The sequence below is a fragment of the Pelobates fuscus genome, chromosome 1 (genome assembly GCF_036172605.1).
Source record: "Pelobates fuscus isolate aPelFus1 chromosome 1, aPelFus1.pri, whole genome shotgun sequence".
In the NCBI taxonomy this organism is placed as follows: domain Eukaryota; kingdom Metazoa; phylum Chordata; class Amphibia; order Anura; family Pelobatidae; genus Pelobates; species Pelobates fuscus.
The window spans coordinates 247319862-247334333 of record NC_086317.1 but is presented as its reverse complement, the minus strand read 5'-3'; the positions used below and the strand labels follow the sequence as shown (position 1 = coordinate 247334333).

At 38.2% G+C, this 14472-nt stretch overlaps 1 protein-coding gene across 1 annotated transcript in view; it reads left to right on the top strand.

Moving 5' to 3' along the window:
* The window catches only part of CSMD2 (CUB and Sushi multiple domains 2), a 916375-nt gene that overhangs the window by 839462 nt on the left and 62441 nt on the right, over window positions 1-14472 (top strand). Inside the window, exons 38-43 of the mRNA XM_063456412.1 lie at window positions 91-209; window positions 3933-4002; window positions 5449-5565; window positions 8472-8681; window positions 11942-12130; window positions 12841-13018. Of these exons, the coding sequence (XP_063312482.1) occupies window positions 91-209; window positions 3933-4002; window positions 5449-5565; window positions 8472-8681; window positions 11942-12130; window positions 12841-13018 (883 nt within the window). The remainder of the gene's footprint in view (window positions 1-90; window positions 210-3932; window positions 4003-5448; window positions 5566-8471; window positions 8682-11941; window positions 12131-12840; window positions 13019-14472) is intronic.

Genomic DNA, 14472 nt, shown 5'->3' with positions numbered 1-14472 from the left:
CAGCCCCAGGGCAGGCGGGCCACAAAGATAGTCATTGTGTATTATCAATATATGTTCACTGTCTGATGGGTATTTATTCCTTGTATTTAGCTGTTGGCCTCTCCAGTTGTCCAGAGCCGGCAGTCCCTAGTAACGGGGTGAAGAGTGGAGAAAGATACCTGGTGAATGATGTGGTTTCGTTTCAGTGTGAGCCAGGTTATTCCCTACAGGTATGATGCTGTGATAAGAGTGCTCGATGTTCCCTATTGGTAGGTGGGTTAGATTCTCCATTGTTATAGATGATTATTTTCATAGATTGAATGCTTGTGTAAGCAGGGCCATCTTCACGCCCTCTCTCTATTAATATTCTGTATGTCAATAACTTTTTGTCAAACAATATAATTGTAATCGGAGTATGTTTGTGCTATATAAATACTAATATTAATTATATGACAGTAGGTTACTGTGTATTTTATTGTTTTATTTTGAAACTATTACTTATCCTGAATAGTAATGGAACAAAGCTGATATATTACTGCTGATAGATTCCGTATTACCAAATATCTAACATTGCAGAACTCCAGAGTTCCTCTGTTGTTACATGAAGAACTAAGTAGATTTTCTACAAAGTGTCCCCATTGTAGGTCCGATCATCTGATGCATGAACAAATGTGTGTGAGGATAACCTTCTAAAATCAATATCTCTCATTTAAACATGTCAAAAGGAGCTGAGCTGTTCCTTTATTCGCTGTGTTTTATTAAATGCTAACAAGGGCTGATCAGCTCATTTGAACACGTTTGAATGAAAGATATTGATTTTGAATTTGTCATTGTTATGAATGGATGGCTTTCCAGTAGGGACACATATTGGGGAAATCTACTCCTTGTACAGTGAGATTATACTTCTGACTGGTCTGATAAGCCACAAAAATGAAATATCTCACAAAATCCTTTGTTTGTTACAACAACTAATCTTCATTCTTCGTTTTAAATATTATTACCCTTCAGTTTTAGGATAAAATATTTTTCAGTGCTTTCATGGAATGGCAGATAAAAACCTTTTCTTAAAACGTGGTCTCCTCAGTACAGAATCTCTGCCCTAGATATACTATTAAAAGAGCTTACCTCCAGTCTGAGCTAACAGTATTCTGTGCTTTGGTCTCTTATGTCCTATGCCTGTATAAATTGGGAATTTGCTGCCACTGCTTTCAAAATCTACAGCTTCAAATTGGTTTTGTCTGTCAAATTCTGTTTTGCTGTTCCATTTACCCGAGGGAACACATTAAGCAGTATGACTGCCAAAGCTCATTGTTGTGGTAAAAACACAAATAGTCTTTGTGTTTGAGCAGTTTGATTTAAAAAGTACTACCTGTGTGGCGGAACCCACCTCGCCACTGGACATTGGAGGGGTCTGGCTGCCTGCCTCTTACCCGCTGACTATGGCCCCTGGAAAACTGGTACATTTAAAGATTTATATTTGGGCTTGTTATACTGTATATTGCTGCTACTGGCCCTTTTAACAGCATCTATGGACACATTGGGACTTTTGGGACTACTGTCCCTTTAAGACTGTGAAGCCTATTCTAGTGTACTGCCTGTAATATTATATATGTATTTATATATGTGTTAAGTTTATCCTGGGTGATTTGTATGCAGCATTCATCTGATTGTTCGGTAGAATTACTCCATTCAGTATATTGAGTGAAACTACCGAACAACCAGACCACCCAGGAATGAGTGTGCCTCCAATTACCGTTTGCAACAATGTTGCAAACGGGTAATTGGCAATCAGTGCAGTGTGGTCTGTGTCCTCTGGGTGGCCGCCATTCGGGAGCCGAACACGTGGCGGCGGCCATCTTAAACTACCGAACAGCGGTGTTTTGCCGTCGAGTGTCTGGAACTGAAATCGGACACTCGACTAGGCAAACACCGCTGAGACCTCCAGACTTCCAGGATTTCGTGGGGAAACTACCGAACGGCCCGCCGTTCGGTAGAAAGAAACTCACGAACTAGGGGATTCATGCGGATCCCCCTTAGTCTCTATAACACCAGTAATTCGTCTGTTTCATTCCCTTTTCTGTGACCGACCGCAGGGCCAAAATGCATGGAACTGTTTTCGGATACTTTACCCATGCGGTCGGTCAAATCTTTGGAACCCCATATCTCCCGAACTGTTCATCCGAATGACTTGAATTTTGGATATGTTTCCCCCCTGAATAAGGGGGTGTACCCCCTGTTTTTGGGGTACATCCAGAACTTGGCTGGAAAAGTGTACCGGATAATTGGGTTTAATGTTATCTGAGGGGAGGGGATGTGTGGGCTGAACCATGTATGTGATTGGTTATTTTATGCCTCCCCCTGGGTGTGGCCTGTATGTGGATTATTGTAATAAAAGCCAGGCTGGATGAGCCAGTCCAGAGTTCCTGTTTTACCCTCAAAGTGATGTGTCGTCTCATTATTGGGGGGAAGGATTTATTGCATGCTGTTCCAGTTGACTGCTAGGAGTACAAGCCTATTCGTATGGTTCCTATTCAATGGTCTACAGCATTCATATGCTTGGGAGAATTTAAAAGGTTTCTCGGATTCGGTGATTGTGGTGTCTGCCAGAGTGCTTGGAGTCCTCAGGAAGCACTAGGAGCATCCATTAACGGAGGTACCCAGTCGGGGTGCCAGGCGATCCGTTACAACCTGTACCTATGACCTAGTTCCTCCATGGAACTAAGTTTACCAGTTTTCATCCAACTTTGAAAATCAGTGGTAGGTTGCAAGCACTAGACTAGACTTGCATGCCACTTGCCCTAACAGACAATCATTGCCACCGTAGGTTAAAAAGGTAATGAAGATGTTCAGTATTATCTAAGCCACATTAGAGGGACTGGACTTTATATCCTCAGAGAACTCAACTTGTTGTGTCAAAACTCTGTAAAATGGTTTGACATAAACCCACAAGGAAGATACCCAAATACTTCTGCACGATGACCACCCCAATGTACTGTAGTGGTTAGAGTGCCCAGTTAATGTATTTAACCTGAGAAAAATAGTTGTAAAACTCATAATCTTTTACAAAAAAAGGAGAAATATGTACTTATTGCTAATTTCCATGGTGACAATTTGACAAATTTTAACATTTGTAAACTAAAATTAATAATAAATGACAGTATTTTAAGGAACACTATAGGGTCAGGAATACAAACATGTATTCCTAAAACTATAGTGTTAAAACCACCATCTAGCACACCTGCCCTTTCTCCCCCTAAATATAGTAAAACCTTGTATTCAAATCTGCAATTTCTGGATCTGCTCCTGATCTGTCTTCTTAGCTGGCATCATCAGAAGGGATACTCTGAACCAATCACAATGTTTGCCAAACACAGCCCTGGCCAACCAGCATCTCCTTATAGAGATGCACTGAATGAATGTATCTCTATGAGAAAAGTGCAGTGTCTCCATGCAGATGGTGGAATGAATGAATGGAAGTGCTGGACACTGTGCAGTACTGCCCCAGGAAGCATCTCTATTAGCCCTCTGAGGAGTGGCCAGTGTAGGTGTCCCTAGGCTGTAATGTAAACACTGCATTTTCTATGAAAAGAGACTGTTTACTGCAAAGGCCTGAAGGTAATGATTCTACTAACCAGAACAAATACAATAAGATGTAGTTGTTCTGCTGACTATAGTGTCCCTTTAACAAGGAAACAAACATTTAAATTCTACATTTGTCTAGTTTCTAAGTGAATTCTGGGATATAGATTTTATTAGATGACACTTACAGTGACTCATGTACCAATATATGGATTGTAATCTCCCCCTCCCAACAGAATGCTGTTCATGAGAAATCTTGTGTATACTGCAATGTGTAATAAGCAAGGATAAAATATTTTACACATGCATTGGTTCAGATTCAGTAGGTAGTATTATGGCACTAATGGTATTACTATAATGTATCCTTTCTGCAGGGTCACTCACATATCTCCTGTATGCCTGGCACCGTCAGACGCTGGAATTACCCTCCTCCACTATGCATTGGTACGGATATAAAAGGAATATTTCCTAATATATGTTTAGTTTGTGTGTGAGCAAGAAGCAATAATGGCAGTAGTGTTGTGTAGAAGAGTCAGGGACCTGTTTTTCTTTGTCTTGTTTGTGTCTGAGAGCAAGGCTATGATTGTTTGTTAGGTTTACCATTTGTGTGCAGTGGTGTGTGAATATTTGCTTTTTGTAGATCACCAAGTGTGAGGGGCACACCAGATTGGAAGCAATCGATTCTATTTCTAATTTACGGTTTACAGAATACTTTTAAATATATGCTATTAAATTAATAACCGACAAAAAGAATACTCACATTTGAAGTTCTTGCATTCGTAATACATTCCTAGGCACAACATACTTCAAATAATCCTGCAGAACAGAGAGGGTCTGGACATTATAGTTACGTTATCAGTCTTGCTTTGCTTCTTGATGGCATGAATAAATGTATTATTGGAGAAACACAAAAAGGGAGCTATGACATTGTGTATCTGCTTTGTCCTGCAACTAGCAAGAAGGACATGTTTTAGAATGAAGGAGGGACAAGGGTATCAGGCTTGAGATGTACTTGAGAATGCATTAAAGCATTTGTGTATTTTACAATATCTAGGTAAAATTGAGTGTACAAATATACATGTAGTGAATTAGACAAAAAGTATAAAATGCATGGAAGTTGTGTTGATGCTGGCATGTCTCTTTATAATGTGAATTCAGTTCAGCTCCTTTGGTCTTACTTTAAATTCACTTTGATTTTCACTATAGTAAAAGCCCTGCCATAGATTTTCAATGTAATCCATGGATATGTCTAGCGCTGTGTCCAGCGCATTGTCTGTTTTGACTATATTTCAGTTGCAGTATTTTTTTAATTCCCGACACATATTTATTTCATGTTAGGTAAAAGGTTTTTATTGTATTATGGTTTTGTCTTGTTAAAGTGACGTTCCACTACCTCCTACCACAAACAAATCACTGTTTATTAGATATATATCCAATAAAAACATGCATGCATTATTTCATTGGGGTATATATCAAATTCAGCTTGCAAAAGTTGCAGATCTCTTGTCTGAAGCCTTTGCAAGCTCAACCCCTTTCTAACTCCGCCCAGACTTTCTGTGGCTGTCCAATCACAGACTTCCCAATGCAGCTCAATGAGAAGTCTTTGCAAGGCAGATGCTCTGGGCAATTGCGGTTTCCTGAGTTCAGCTGCATTGAGCTAATGAAACCAGGAAGAATCTGCACCAGTTGTCTGATTGACAGCCAACAGGGTGTAACACGTTTATTTTATAAAAGTGCTTACTTCTATCAAATCTGCACTTTTATATGTGGTGTCCGTTTAAGCACACAGTAAAAAAACAAAAACATGTTAATCTGACTGATGTGTGAAATTGCATTGTTCTCTGTGTGATGCACTGTGGGGTGATCTAACTTTAATTTCTGAATCTTTAGCTCAATGTGGAGGGGTATCTGAGGACATGGAAGGTGTCATACTGAGTCCTGGATTCCCAGGAAACTACCCCAGTAATTTGGACTGCACCTGGAAGATCTCATTGCCTGTGGGATTCGGTGAGTGCCTGAATGGTCTTTGCTTAATTTCTTCTAAACATTCAACAGCAGTTTATGCACACTTTTTTTTTTTATGTACATGACGAGTGGCTCATTTTGGTCATGAAGCAAACAATTTTTTCCTTTTATTATTTTCATTTGTTTTTTTCTTTCCTTCGAAAACTATGTTTGCGAAATTATTCACGTGAATTTTCTGACTGGCTGATTGACATAAGCCTCAAGTAAAGTTACACTCTGGCAAAAAAGATAAATATCTTGGACCTGGCAATTTATATACTGCATCACAAAACAAACTGAATCTTTCCATTGCAACAATTTCAACAATCTGATGTGGTAGTGGTGCTTAGAGTGTTACACAGGTATATGGTGAAGGATTTTCTATTTATTAATTTTATCTACAAAATTTAAAAACTATTTAAATTTTCCACATGTAGCCCTGTATAATGTACTGTATACTTCCCAGCCATATTACCCTTTAATGTCGCTCAACAAGATGATACCTCCAATCAGAAGTTTCTCATTCTGGTCTTTGGGGTTTATACTTATTCCATATCCCTAAAGAGTACTTTGACTCATCACATAGGTGCTATCAGTTCCCGCATAGCCTGGTTCACTGTTAAGTGAACTAAATAGTTAAGGTCCCAGCAGAGCTGTAGACCACGTGGTGTGCAGTTTTGTGAGTTCAGCCCAAGTGGTTGGTGTAACATGCAAACTCAAATCTTGGACTCTTGTCCTGTGCTGCCTGATTGACAGCTCTGAGAGGTGGTCTTAGAGCTTTTTACCCATCACTGAAGTTCTAAGCCACTCCAAGAGCTGAGGTTGCAGGGTGCTCTGTGCACCATTATCTTTGTAATTATACAACATTTTGATTGTGCTTAGAGGGACCCTTTAATTCATTTTCTTTCCCTAAAGACCTAGCAAGATGAGCAATGAGCAGATTTATTTTTAATACTACAATGGTCAATGTGTTGAATTAATTGTGCGCATACAACTAAGCGAAAAAGCTAATTAAAACTGGTTATTTGTTCACACAGGGTTATAATGAGATGAGTTCCCCCTGTAGGTCTATTATGTGTAAGTTGTAATCACTGATGTTTCTGTCATGGTGAGGTGAAATGTTGAGATGTTGGGTGTAAACTGCTTTTAACTGCTCATTTGGACGTCACACACAAATTGTCAGATGTGTTTAATGTTATTCAAAGTTATTATTCTAGTGAGATTTGATGCATACAGTTTAGGGTAAATTGTCGGAAATTTTATTTTCAGATTATACTGTACTAACTGTAAATTGCCTACATTTTCTAATGATATTTTTTTTAATTATCATCATTTAGTGTTTTATCAAACCCCAGAACATAAATAGTAGCTAAACTGGGTTTCCTGTCGTTATTGAATGAGCACCTTGGGTACTTTGCACCATCAGTCAGTTGGAACACTGTTCTCTAGTGTATCCTGGAAACTAGGTGACATTTACTGAAGTCATCTTGAGAAAACCCAACAGAGTTTAGATTCCCCAATTGCCTTGCATTAGCCTGATTAGAAAATAGCTGACATACTGTTCTGCCTTGTGCTAAGCAGCAAATCAACACACTTGCCAACACAATGCTGCATTTTGACACTTCAGGGGAGATAAGTCTCTGCTTGCGTATAGTTTATATGGAACCCTGTTATAACATAAGAGGCAAGATTGTTAATAGTTAACTCTTCATCTGTAATGAAGACTGTGCAATATGAGTTATGTATTATCATTCTCTGGTAATGTGGTGCAGAAATCTAACCTTGCCTATTCAGTCTTTATTGGCAATACAATTGTAAGCTTTTCTGGACATCAAACTTGACCACTAAAATGCCCACAGTACCTTTACAGACATGCCATAACACGTTTAGAGACGTGGCCACAGTAACTTTACAGACATACACACAGTACCTTTACAGCCCTCCTCAGAGTAACTTTACAGACATACACACAGTACCTTTACAGCCCCCCTCAGAGTAACTTTACAGACATACCCACAGTACCTTTACAGACATACCCACAGAACCTTTACAGCCATACCCACAGTACCTCCTCACAGTAACTTTACAGCCCTACTCACATTACCTTTGCAGACATACCCACATTACCTTTATAGACATACCCACAGTACCTTTACAGACATACCCATAGTACCTATACAGCCCTACTCACAGTAACTTTACAGACGTACCCACAGTACCTTTTCAGACATACCCACAGTACCTTTACATACATACCCATGGTACCTTTACAGACATACCCACTGTACCTTTACAGGCATACCTGTAGTACCTTGACAGATATACCCATGGTACCTTTACATACATATCCACAGAACCTTTACAGCCCTCCACACAGTACCTTTACAGCGCTGCCCACAGTTATTTTACAGACCTGCCCACAATACATTTACAGACCTGCCCATAGTACCTTTACAGAACTGCACTCTGTACCTTTTACAGACCTTCCCGCAGTTATTTTAACAGATCTGCCCATAGTACCTTTACAGACCTGCCCACAATATGTTTACAGACCTGCACACAGTACCTCTCTAGGCCTGCCTTGAGTACATTCATTCTGAGCAACCAAGGAAGAACATTATTAGGTCTGTGAGAAAGTTGTTTATTTAATAATATGTGTGATTGCCAAATTAGTTTGTACAGGGATGCATGTATTAATGAGTGCACAGTCAGATTATTTAAGAGCTGTCCATTTTTTTCTGCAAGTATAGATTCAGTGACATTTTCATAAATTGATTGCAATGGATAACAATCAGAACGTCTGAACACAAAATTAATTGATGAATGTGCTGAATATATTTAAACATTAACAAATGAATGCAACACATGTAAATGTATTTTCAAGTATATATGTCATTTCTTTTATCTAGGAGCCCACATTCAGTTCCTCAGTTTCTCTACTGAAGCAAACCATGACTTTGTTGAAATTCGGAATGGTCCACATGAAACAAGCAGTGTGATTGGTCGGTTTAGTGGGGCAGAGATGCCTGGCTCCCTTCTGTCTGCTTCCCATGAGACATCTATATATTTTCACAGTGACCATTCCCAGAATAAGCCAGGGTTCAAACTGGAGTACCAAGGTAAGAACAGCGATAAACATGGGATTGCAATAGGAAAAATTTTTTAAAAAGTAAAATGTACTCTTACATATTTATAATAAACAAAGATAGTTACATAGTTACATAGTTAGATAGCTGAAAAGAGACTTGCGTCCATCAAGTTCAGCCTTCCTCACACCTGTTTTTTGCTGTTGATCCAAAAAAAAAACAAAAAAAAAAACCCCAGTTTGAAGCACAATTTTGCAACAAGCTAGGACAAAAAATTCCTTCTTGACCCCAGAATGGCAGTCAGATTTATCCTTGAATCAAGCAGTTATTACCCTACATTGAAAGATTATATCCTTGAATATTCTGTCTTTGCAAGTATGCATCTAGTAGCTGTTTGAACATCTGTATGGACTCTGATAAAACCACTTCTTCAGGCAGAGAATTCCACATCCTGATTGTTCTTACAGTAAAAAAACCTTTCCTTTGCCTTAGACGAAATCTTCTTTCCTCCAGTCTAAACGCATGGCCTCGTGTCCTATGTAAAGTCCGGTTTGTGAATAGATTTCCACACAATGGTTTGTATTGGCCCCGAATATATTTGTATAATGTTATCATATCCCCTCTCAGGCGACGTTTTTCTAAACTAAATAGGTTTAAATTTGTTAACCTTTCTTCATAGCTGATATGTTCTATTCCTTTTATTAATTTTGTAGCCCGCCTCTGCACTTTTTCTAGTGCCATGATATCCTTCTTTAGAACAGGTGCCCAAAATTGCACAGCATATTCAATATGTGGTCTTACCAGTGATTTATAGAGAGGCAAAATGATATTCTCGTCCCGAGAATGAATGCCCTTTTTCATGCATGACAATACCTTACTGGCCTTGGCCACTGCTGATTGACATTGCACATTGTTGCATAGTTTGTTGTCTATAACAATTCCCAAGTCCTTTTCGTGTGTTGTTATCCCTAATTCGCTTCCATTAAGGGTATACGTTGCTTGTGTATTCTTTACGCCGAAGTGCATAACTTTGCATTTTTCAACATTAAATTTCATCTGCCATTTGAGTGCCCAGTCCTCCAGTCTATCTAAATCCTTCTGCAGCAAAGTAATATCTTGCTCACATTGTATTATTTTACAAAGTTTTGTGTCATCTGCAAACACTGAAACATGACTTTCAATGCTGTCTTCAAGATCATTTATAAAAATGTTAAATAGAAGGGGTCCCAGAACAGACCCCTGAGGGACACCACTTGCCACCTCTGTCCAGCTTGAAAATTTACCATTAACGACAACTCTTTGTATTCTGTTTTTAAGCCAATGTTCTACCCAAGAACAAGCATTTTCATCGAGACCGATTTCCTTGAGTTTGAACACTAATCTTTTGTGTGGAACTGTATCAAATGCCTTGGCAAAATCCAAATAGATCACATCCACTGCAACACCCTGATCTATACTTCTACTTACTTCTTCGTAGAACGCAATCAAGTTAGTTTGACATGACCTGTGCTTCATAAAACCGTGCTAATTTTTGCTGATAACCATATTCTTCTCAAGGAATTCTTGAATATTATCCCTTAATAACCTTTCAAATATTTTACCAGCCACAGAAGTTAAGCTCACAGGTCTATAATTTCCAGGCAAGGATTTTGAACCCTTTTTGAATATAGGAACCACATCTGCCTTCCTCCAATCCTCCGGAACACTTCCTGAAAGAAAAGAATCTTGAAAGATTAAAAACAGAGGTTCACTTATTTCTACACTTAGTTCCTTAAGTACACGTGGATGGATACCGTCAGGCCCTGGAGCTTTGTTTATATTAACTTTCTTTAGTTGCTGCAGCACATTGTCTTGAGTTAACCAATTACAATTATTCTGCAAGTTTTTAGTAGCAATCATTTGCACATCTATTGCCATGGGCTCTTCTTTAATATATACGGAGGAGAAATAGTTATTTAGAATTCCTGACTTTTCTTGGTCTTCATTAACTAACACCCCCGTTTCAGTTTTAAGTGTACCTATACTTTCATTTTTGGGTTTTTTGGAATTTATGTACTTAAAAAATGCTTTGGGGTTGGTTTTGCAGTAAGACACATCTAATCAAAGCTTTGAGGCTTTTGAAATGGTCATTGTGCAAGGACATTTTGTGTGTAATATTTCAGTGTAAAACACTGTACATACAGAGATAGTAACTGCTGCTGCTGCTGCTGCTGGTGTAACTCAACATCTGGATGCTTTCATTAGCCAGCCAGCAATAGTTCTGGGTTTGCTAATATCAATTGTGTGCATATTATATGCAGAAGTGTTCATTCATTGGCTGAGAACACTCAGCTGCTTTTAGCCAATTAATGAAATTATTAGAATCCGACTGAAGCCAGATGCAGCTCAGCTGCCATTCTTGGAGACTCTATACCAGTCAGGACCCAGGTCAGAGTCAAACCATTGCACAACAGTTTGCCCCCTTACCAGGCAATGGCGCCAGAGTTGGTGGCGCATGCCATCCTAACCAACACAGCAGGCTGTAGTGGAAGTTAAAAGGGCACAGTAAGCACCATAACCATTACAGCTTATTGTATGGGGAATCTGTCTAAATCTAGGGCAGCTAACCTCCCTCCAACACTCCCAGCCAACTCCTGACAATTAACGATACATAGATTCACACAATTGTAAATGTCAATTTCATTTTTCTTTTCAGAATTAGTAAACACATATTTACACATATAGGGAAAGATGAAAACATAGTATTAACAATTTCAGACATTTCCCCAAATTGGCAATTCCGCTTCAATAATATGGGCCACCAATAGGACACAATAGGGTTATTTTCAAATACAGAACGCAGTTGAGGACATGACAAAGGTTGAGGAACACTGAGTGAATTCATTGTAAACTAACATTGTGCACTTTTATCTCTATAGTGAACGTGCTATAAATGTTTATTCGAGTAACAGATCTTACGCTTTTCTACTTCAAATGTTCTTTCATAGACAAATACAGGGTTCTGAAAGACAAAGTGGGGCAGACACAACGTTTGACTAAGAAATATGGGAATGCCAGAAATGCATACACTAGGGGGTTTTCATTGGTGCTAGTTTAAGCTTGGGAAGATCTTTCAATCAGGTCAATGATGTTGACTAATACAAGTCAGAGAGATGACATAGCCCCAGGTTTATTATGTTTGCATTATGATAATGTTGGATTTGGAAAAATGACAGTTCTAATACTTACTGTGAATAAACTGGATCCTGTGATTATGTTGTCTTTTAACATTGCATTGCTCACTCTACTTACAGCCTATGAACTGCAGGAATGTCCAGATCCAGAACCATTCGACCATGGTGTGGTCAGAGGAGCTGGCTATAACGTGGGTCAATCCATCTCATTTGAGTGCTTTCCAGGATACCACCTGATAGGACATGCCATTCTAACATGTCAGCATGGCACAAATAGGAACTGGGACCATCCATTTCCCCGTTGTGAGGGTAGGTCTTTTGCATGTCAGTAATAGTTTACAGAAATTATTTATATTCAAGCACTTGTGGTGATTTCTTCCCAAATCGAAGTTTTGTATTTAACATTTTACGCACTGTAATAAAACAAGAAACATAGTTTTCCTATTTTTACATTGATTGCTGTGGAATTCCATTAATAAATAGGCTCTACAGCAGTCTGGTTCAACTGGAAGGATATACCATCCTCATAAAACTGCATTAACTTTTGACATAAAGATAACTTTCATTACTGGTTTTCTTTTTGTTATTTTACTTTTCTTTTTTTTTTTTTTAATCCTTTCCATGTAGACCTACACTGTATCATAATCTATTCAATGAAGAATACATTTACACATTTTTTTTTCTCATTGTGCTAATTTATTTTTATTCACTTTCTATGTTAATGAGGTCTTTACTTTTTGTTTTTGTTTTAATGGGTGGTGAATAATTCATATTCAGCTTTTTAAAATGTTTGCGTGTTTAATGGCTAATGTACATTTATTAATTAATAGAGTACACTTTTTTTCTCAAGGGCAATTAAATAATTTTGATTCACAAAAGACAGCTAATATTAGTGTACATCATGACATCAGGGATTCACATTTTATACACCCATATGTGAAATGTATGTGTTTTGAAATTCAAAACTGTAATAACATTTATTAATATTATATTTAATTTATATTCCCTGTTATAATTAGTGCCCTGTGGAGGAAACGTCACTGCATTCAATGGTTCTGTCTATTCTCCTGGTTTTCCTAATCCATATCCTAACTCCCAGGACTGCGTCTGGCTCATAACAGTTCCTCTGGGTTTTGGTATTCACATCAATTTCACCATCCTGCAAACTGAGGCTCAGAATGATCACATCACTGTCTGGTAAGCATTACTACAAGGGTAGAGCACATCCAAGGCACTGCCACAATGCATTAAAGAATGTTTAAGGAACATTATAGTGTCAGGAATACAAACGTGTATTCTTAACACTATAATGTTAAACTAGCTGTATAGGTTGCCTCCTGTCTTCTGTGGAGTTAAAGGGTGTGTTGATTTACCTTTTATGCCCCGCTGCACCAGTCTTGCTGCAGCCACACCAGTCTTGATGATCTCAGCCAATCCAATGCTTTCCATTAGGAAGCATTGAAGGGCTGTTGGGCAGAAAAATGTTGTGCTGCGCCAATCAGCATCTCCTCATATAGATGCATTGAATCAATGCATCACTATAGGGAGCGTTCAGTTTCTTCATGAAGAGGTGGCCTTGGAAGCTTCTTCTTAAAATGTAAATGATCACAAGTTAAAGGGACCTTAAGAAAATAAAAACAACTTTAGCTTAATGAAGCAATTTTCGTGTATAGATCACTCCCCTCTAGTCTCACAGCTCAATTCTCTGCTATTTACAAGTTAAATCCCTTTGTTTATACAGCCCTAGTCACACTTCCCTGCATGTGACTTACTAAATACTTCCTGTAAGTTGAGATCTAATGTTTACACTTTATTGTAATGCATGCTGTGTGGGTCACAGCCAGTGGAGATGTGGCTCGGGCAGCATAAAGAAAAACAAAAGTGGTTTAACTCCTGAGTGGCAGATAATTTAGCAGTGAGCCTGCATGGTCTATGCACAAAAAAACAAAAACGCTTCATTAAGCTAAAGTTGTTTTGGTGACCGGAGTGTCCCTTTAACTAGTAACATATTCACTAGTTTGAATAACAAATGTTTATTCTGATTATTCACTTATAAAACATAAATCAAGTGGTAAATGGTTTTAATGAAGGTTAAAACAAAATATAGGCAGAATTATATGCTCTATTGGTTTTGCATGCCTGATTGAATCTAATACTTAGTTTGAATATGTTCACTGCAGGGGGCTAAAGTACATGTGGCTCAATGAACTGTAAGATTTTTTTCTTTAGCACCGTATTATAGTTTTTCAAAACACTGTATTATAGTCTTAGTAAATGAGAGTTAAAGTATGTACAACGTTGCTCAACGCTCACTGATGTAAGTAAGCACAGATATTTAGAACAAAAACATGTTTTTTAAGATACCATCTGTAAACAACACAATTTCAGCTGATTGTGAATTCAACATCCTTTATTTAACCTTATGCACCTGCTATGTATTACATTGTAAGATTTATTCACTAAACTCTGAATCATAACTGATCTGGAAAATGTTCGTGACATTTAAGAATGTTACAATGGTGTTTGTCAGTACCTACTAAGTAGGGAATTGTTCACAAAATAGTAAAATGTAGGTCAAAATAGTCTGATCTGAAAAAACAGACTGAGATGAGTTTTCCAATCTAAATGTTTAAAAAGGATCACAAAAAGAA